Source organism: Ipomoea triloba, chromosome 7 (assembly GCF_003576645.1).
Source record: "Ipomoea triloba cultivar NCNSP0323 chromosome 7, ASM357664v1".
Classification (NCBI taxonomy): domain Eukaryota; kingdom Viridiplantae; phylum Streptophyta; class Magnoliopsida; order Solanales; family Convolvulaceae; genus Ipomoea; species Ipomoea triloba.
In genome coordinates, this window is record NC_044922.1 from 15,729,989 (window position 1) to 15,737,554 (window position 7,566).

At 36.5% G+C, this 7,566-nt stretch overlaps 1 protein-coding gene across 1 annotated transcript; it reads left to right on the forward strand.

Annotated features, from left to right (window-relative positions):
• Window positions 1-1,772: 1,772 nt before the first annotated feature.
• LOC116025976 (high affinity nitrate transporter 2.4-like) lies at window positions 1,773-4,160 on the forward strand. The gene is made up of 2 exons (XM_031267414.1): window positions 1,773-2,586; window positions 3,087-4,160. Exons 1-2 carry the CDS (start codon window positions 1,801-1,803, stop codon window positions 3,876-3,878), a joined length of 1,578 nt encoding a protein of 525 aa, XP_031123274.1. The 5' UTR covers window positions 1,773-1,800; the 3' UTR covers window positions 3,879-4,160.
• Window positions 4,161-7,566: the final 3,406 nt, after the last annotated feature.

The window sequence follows — 7,566 nt, forward strand, 5'->3', positions numbered from 1 at the left end:
ATATGGATGGACTCTCATCTCTCTATTAATTTTACTACGTCATTTTTATTCCTTGATTTGATAATAAATGATTATATCTTTATCTTGTTGGTCATAAGAAAAATATCGAACATTAAAATTTTGTGAAATGGGATAAAAGTTAGAAATAATAGTATTTTCCTTATATAATTGTGCATGGTAACTGGTAAGGGTCTATGTTGAGAAATATAATGAGAATGAAGACGTACGACTGGTCAAAGAAAAGGGGCTCAAAATGTAGTGGTAAAAGTGAAGAAATATATCAATTAATTAATTAATTAATTGACTTTTTATATTTGAAAATATATCAATTAGTTAATGTATCGAGAATAGAGAATTAATGAGTCCAGTACATATAATGCAATTCAAATGTTAGTTTTTTAAGACGTATCTTATATCAGTTATATGTGAGTCGTGGATAGAAACAAAGATAGCAATAAGTCAAACAAAATTAAAAGAATGCGAAATATAGCGGTACTAGCTAAGTGAAGAAAAATACTGACCGTAAAATTATATGCATGTATATACTCATGTTACATGAAAAAGAGAAAAAAAAAGTTAACCAATTAATCTTTATAAGTACAATTATCAATATATCAACAAACACATTAATAAATCAATGAAGATCATATTTATCTCCATGTGCCTTCATATATATTGCGGGAGGCGAAGGTCTCTTCGTCTTCAATCAAAGACGAGATCAAGAGTCTCTAGATGGAGACACTTTCAATTTTTTTGTACTTTTACAATTTAAATAATAAATATCAGCACCATTCCATATAGAAATTTATTACCCCGTAATAAATCACATATATATACACACAAGATAAGATAAATAACTAAGTCTAAAACAAGGTTAATTGGTTATTTTGTTTGATTGTGCGTGACTTTAGTACTGTCAAAGCGGATCGGCCCGCCCCGTTAGGCCCGCCCCACCGCGAGCCAAATTTTTGATGGGCTTTTGTGGGCCGGCCCGTTAGGCCCGCGAGCCAGAATTTGTGTAACCCTAACCCGCCCCGTGCGGGCTTTGGCCCACTTTGACAGCCCTACATGAATTTGGCTGCTTTAGATAGTTGATTGTAAATGTTTTTGGTTGTGTAGTACAATTACATTTCATGTGTAACTTAATGGTTTATTATTGTTTTTTTTCAAAGGTAAAAAGAGAATATATTAAATCAAGAACTCCAAAATATAGTCGGGAGGGACAATGCCCAACAAAGAGTGATCTTACCTAGAGAAATGACAAGACTTAGTCAAAGAATGAGCAATAATATTATCTGATCTACAAATGAAAAATAGCAAACAAAACTCAAAAGAAGTCATCAAATTTTTACAGTCCATGGTCGCAAGACCAATGTAAGAATAAATCGGGCTTCATGGTAAGGATATTATTACGTATAATCTCACAATCTGTGAAAACCGCCATTGCTACTTATTATTTAAATAACCATTTTTCTTTTATATATAACTAATCAATATATCAATTAAAACATCCACCTAAAAATATAGATTAATTAGATAAAATTAGTCTATATATATATATATATATATATATATATATATATATATATATATATAATACAACTGAAGCAAAAGTTAATGCCTAGCTAGCTATAGGTTCCATGCACGTGGGCCAAAGAGAGAAATAACACATTTGCTAGCTCTCACCATGCATGCAAAGTCTACTTCCTCAACACTATAAATACCCCAACATCTTTGCCCTTCCAAAACCACAAATTCAAGCCAAGTACTCAACACATAGAGTAAGCAAAGAAACAAAAAATGGCAGATATTGAAAGCCAACGTGAAAAAACATTTGCCATTTCTTCGAATGATTCTCCAACTGCCACTGATGATGTCGGCGGCGGCGGTTTTGACTTGCCGGTGGATTCGGAGCACAAGGCAAAAGCCATAAAAATCTTCTCTTTCGCTCAGCCCCACATGAGGTCTTTCCACCTTTCGTGGATGTCTTTCTTCACCTGCTTCGTCTCCACCTTCGCCGCCGCTCCCCTCGTCCCCATCATCCGGGACAACCTCGACCTGACGAGGAGCGACATCGGAAACGCCGGCGTGGCCTCCGTTTCCGGCAGCATATTCTCCAGGCTCGCCATGGGCTTCATCTGCGACCTCATCGGCCCAAGATACGGCTGCGCCTTCCTCAACCTCCTCACCGCGCCCGTCGTTTTCTCCGTCGCCTTCATCTCCTCCGCGCCCGGCTTCATCGCCGTCCGGTTCCTCATCGGCTTCTCGCTCGCCACTTTCGTGTCCTGCTCGTTCTGGACTAGCACCATGTTTAATGGCAAGATTATTGGGCTCGTGAACGGTATCTCCGCCGGGTGGGGCGATATGGGCGGCGGGGCTACTCAGCTCCTCATGCCTTTCCTTTTCCAACTGATTATACTCGCCGGAGCAACCCCGTTCACGGCGTGGCGTATCGCCTTCTTTATCCCTGGATGGCTCCATATTATCACCGGAGTTATGGTCTTAACCCTTGGCCAGGACTTGCCTGATGGTAACCTTAGTGCCTTGCAAAAGAAGGGTGACGTTGTCAAAGACAATTTTTCTAAGGTAACCTCAGTTTCTCCTATCTTAACTAACATACGGACTACTATTTAATTAATTAATTAAACAATCCTGCTAGATTCTCCTCAACTTTTGAAACCATTTTCTATGCTGCTTCCTCAAAAACGTTACATTTTTCCTTAGTATTCCGTACCAAATAATTTCTTCCACCTGTGTAAGGATCCCTAAGACAATCTGATTTGATCTTATTATAGACCAAGTTTACCCTTTTTTATTTAATGGACTATTTAACTTATAACACGAATTCCAGTCAATAATAATTTTTTTAATGCTATGTAATTAAAAATCATTAAAGATATAAGGTCACCCTATGATGGAAGGCATAATTACTTCAAATTAATGAGTAGAATACTAGCTATCTCAACAAGTCATTTGTGCACTATTCCATATATATTATGTATACCAAAGACATTAATGATTCTCTTGCAAATGAACATTAAACTCAGCTAATTAACTAACTAACTAATTTGTTGTTTTGGTTTTAGGTGTTCTTGCACGCCGTGAAAAATTACAGAACATGGGTCTTCTTCTTTCTGTATGGGTACTCCATGGGAGTTGAGCTTTGCATAAACAACATTATCACAGAGTACTTCTTCGACCGCTTCGATCTGAAGCTTCAAACCGCGGGGATAATAGCGGCGTCGTTCGGCATGGCCAACTTCTTCTCCCGCCCCTTCGGCGGCTACGCGTCCGACGTGGCGGCGAAGAGGTTCGGCATGAGGGGGAGGCTATGGGTGCTGTGGGTCGTCCAAACCCTAGGCGGAGTGTTCTGCATATGGCTAGGCCGAGCCAACACGCTCCCCGTCGCCGTCGTCGCCATGATCCTCTTCTCCCTCGGAGCCCAGGCGGCGTGCGGCGCCACGTACGGCATCATCCCCTTCGTGTCACGCCGCTCGTTGGGGCTCATCTCCGGGCTCACCGGCGCCGGCGGCAACTTCGGCGGCGGGTTAACGCAGCTGCTGTTCTTCTCCAGCTCCAAATTCTCCACGGCGGCGGGGCTGACGTGGATGGGCGCCATGGCCGTGGCCTGCACGCTCCCCGTCGCGTTTATCCATTTCCCGCAGTGGGGAAGCATGCTTTTCCCGGCGTCCAAGAATGAGAGTTACAGCGAGGAATATTATTACGGGTCGGAGTGGAACGAGGAGGAGAAATCCAAAGGTTTGCACCATGGGAGTCTCAAATTTGCGGAGAACAGCCGGTCGGAGCGCGGGAAGCAACGGATTTCTTCCGTCGCAAGTCCGCCCAATATCACCCCAACCCGTACAGTGCTTAATTAACTAATTAAACTAAATTAATCATTAATCAATAAAAATAACCTCCTGCATGTGCTGCATTAAATTAAGGTTGATAGGTAAAACAACCAAGAAATGTTAGTTAGTTCTTTTTTTTTTTTGACAATAAATGTTAGTTAGTTCTTAATTAGCTATACTGTGTACGATGTGACATACAACACAACGACACCCATTCAAGTATGTTTATGTTGTGCACTTTCTCATAACATTTATGATATATGATAATGGGAGAATTCATTTCAGCAATATATGATGAATTGTATCACATATGTCCAGTGTCCCAGTTACAAGATTTTAAATTTGACACTCAGAATGGTCTATTGACATTTTTAGTTTAACTCAATAAGTTATAATAAGCAACTTAGGTTGATTTATATATAGAGCAAATTGCCATTTTGGTCCACTGACTATAGGGGTATTTTTAATTGCAGTCCACGACTTTCAAAACTGTTAATTGCATACCATGACTATTCAATTTTTATCAATTTGGGTCACTCCGGCCAAATTGCCGACCAAATCTCACCGGAAAATCTTAAACCCTAAAATAATGAGGGCATTTTAGTCATTTCACACCTCTTTGTTCTTCTCCTGCGAGCTACCATTTCCGACGAACCAAAATAGCTTCTCTCTTACCATTTCCGGCGGACCGAGAAGCTCACTTTTCTATTTGTCTTCACTCTTACCATTTCCGGCGGCCTTAGCTTCTTCACTTCACCTCAGAAGAACAAAAACCGAGATTAGTTTTTTTTGGATTTTTCAGATCTGAAAGATGGAGACCTTTCTTTCTCAGATCGGCGGTGAGAATAAAGGGTTGCAGATTATGCGCTGTATTGGCAGTGCTGCTACTATTCAACCGGATTCCCGTCCTCTCCGCAGTATCGGTGACCGTAACAAGCGAGAACAAAGGATTGCAGATCAAATTTAATATTGGGGCGTGATCGGATTCCCGTAAGTTCTATTTCGTTTCAACGATCAGATTACAAATTTTATAACCTTTAAATTAAGGGGCATTTCGTCTGCTTTGTAGCAAAAAGAAAGGAAAATCACTTTGTCTGTTGCTATAAGATTCTTTCGACTTCAATTCAAAGCAAAAAGAAAAGAAAATAACTTTGTCTCATGCTATTAGATTCTTTCGATTTCAATTCTCTGTAAAAGACGAAGAAATCGTAGAAGATGCCGGAGAAAATTGGTACATCGCCGGAGAAGAAAAAAGACATGTGAAATGACTAAAATACCCTCGTTATTTTAGGGTTTAAGATTTTCCGGTGAGATTTGGTCGGCAATTTGGCCGGAGTGACCAAAATTGATAAAAATTGAATAGTCATGATATGCAATTAACAGTTTTGAAAGTCGTGGACTGCAATTAAAAATACCCCTATAGTCAGTGGACCAAAATGGCAATTTACTCTTTATATATACATCTATTTGTGGTCTTTTATCTCGGGTTAGCTTTTCTTAAATCAAAGGAATTGTGAAAGCCAAGACTATATTTTAATTTCCTATTCCTATTATATAAAACTATATGTCAAACCTATCGTAATGTAGTGACTCTCCCATATGAGAAGTCATGAGATGGAACCTCAGTGGGGGCGTTGTTGACTCTATGAACAGATACTACAATGTAATAGAGTTAGTAGCATTCAAAAAAATATAAAATTATATAAATTCAATCCATTACCTTTTTTGATAAATGACTTTTTGCATTAATTTTTTTTTAACTATTTAACAAAATCAAACAGTTTGAAAAAATTCACTTTAACTACTTCTGGAAAAACAAAAAGAATATATATTAAATTCCATTAAAGCACTCACTTCCCTTCTAATCCATTCCTCATATTTTTAAATTTTCATTTTAAACCATAAATTTTAAGGGCTGGTATAGATAATTATTGTTGACTCAAGGAAAAACAATTTTATCACTGTCCCTCGGGTCTGATACAATTTGCAGGGAGAATCCATGTTTACAGAAAATTAAAGAAAACTGGGTTCAGAGTTTATTTGAGTTGTAGACGTTGAAATGTTAGATAATGATGCAGGTATATATGAGTTTATAATAAAAGAAAAGATAATAGTGAAATCGTGTATAATAGAAGAAAGATACTAATGAAAACCTTTCAACCCATCCCATCATGATAAGTACGGTAAATTAATTTTTTTATATATACATGAAAGTGCACCAACTACAGCTAGCAATGCCTTATAGCAAACTACATCAAATACCGATCATTATTTCATCATCCATGAATGAAGAATAAAATGTACATTTTTAATATATTAAATATATATTATTTGTGTATAGTATTAAATATACATTATTTGAGTACTGAAAGTACATTATTTTATATATTATCAAAAAATATACATTCATTATATAAATAATGTACATTTAATATATTAAAAATGCACATTAACTATATGGACCATGGTCCACAAATAAAATTGCCATCAAATATTTATTCCCTTTTGTGGATTATAATAAGCTTAGTATAATAACAATGAATATGTATAGGCAAATTATTGCGTTGACCGTGTGGTCCACACAGCAGTCCAAAACAGCGTCGTTTTGACATTAAAAAAATAATTAATCTTATGGAGTAAGATAATGTATTTTAATGTGCTTTATGTGTTAGCATAATGAAACTTATAGGGTAAGATAATGTATTTTATGAGTTACAATAATGTACTTTATGTGTTAAAATAATGAACCTTCTGGGTAAGATAATGTATTTTATGAGTTAGAATAATGTACTTTATGCTTTAGAATAATGTACTTTATGAGCTATAAAAATGTATGTTGCAGCAGTGAAGTTGAGGAAGAAGAAATGGAAATGAAAATGCAGGTCGCATGAAAAAAAAATATTGCACAACCCATGTCGTGCAATTAATGAGAAGATCGCGTCATTTTGTACCGTGGTCCACACCACAGTTGTATAGACCATGGTCTACACAATAATGATTGATATGTACATTAATAGTTCACTTTATAATATTGATCATAATCCACAATATAATAATCTGCCCGAATCGTTACTAGGCAACTATAATGCAATTTTCCTTGGGCCTAGTTTAATTATTGTTATCATATTATAGATTTGATTTAATCTAATTAGTGCATCTCCATTAGTGATTTTTGGTGTAGTTTTTGTGAATGCAATATTTATGTGGAGGAGAGAGAAGAAAATGAGTCTACCTGCAAAGTATTGCTTTTTATCAGAATTGTGGGACCCACTAAGAATAAATAAAATTCACGCCAACTTTGCGTGAAGCGCAAATACAACACCCAGTTGGGCGCGTTAATGAAGCATTACTTTTCTTCTTTTTTTTCAGATTTGTTTTACTTTTTTTTTCTTTTTCTCTTCCTTCACATCTTCTCTTTTCTAGTCACACTTACAAAAACTTCTCAAAAATTACAACTATTAAGGATACTCTTAACGTAAGTAATATAGGGATTATATTTGTCCAACTTGCCTTGTTAATGAATATGCTAGTATGGTACCAGAAAGCATCAACTTGACATACCTAATCTATCATATATAGCTAATGAATATACTGCCAGAAAGCATCAAAATACCTACAAATTTAGAAACAGATTAAAAGTTATAAGTTAAATATTTATGAATTTTAATATTTTATTACATAAAAAAAAACAAAACAAAAAAAAAAAAAAAAAAAA

What these genes read in the sequence shown, in the direction of transcription:
- LOC116025976 (XM_031267414.1), top strand. Translation starts at nt 1,801, where the DNA reads ATGGCAGATATTGAAAGCCAACGTGAAAAAACATTTGCCATTTCTTCG. An exon ending in TCAAAGACAATTTTTCTAAG is followed by an intron (nt 2,587 to 3,086) that starts GTAACCTCAGTT and finishes TTTTGGTTTTAG; the next exon opens with GTGTTCTTGCACGCCGTGAA.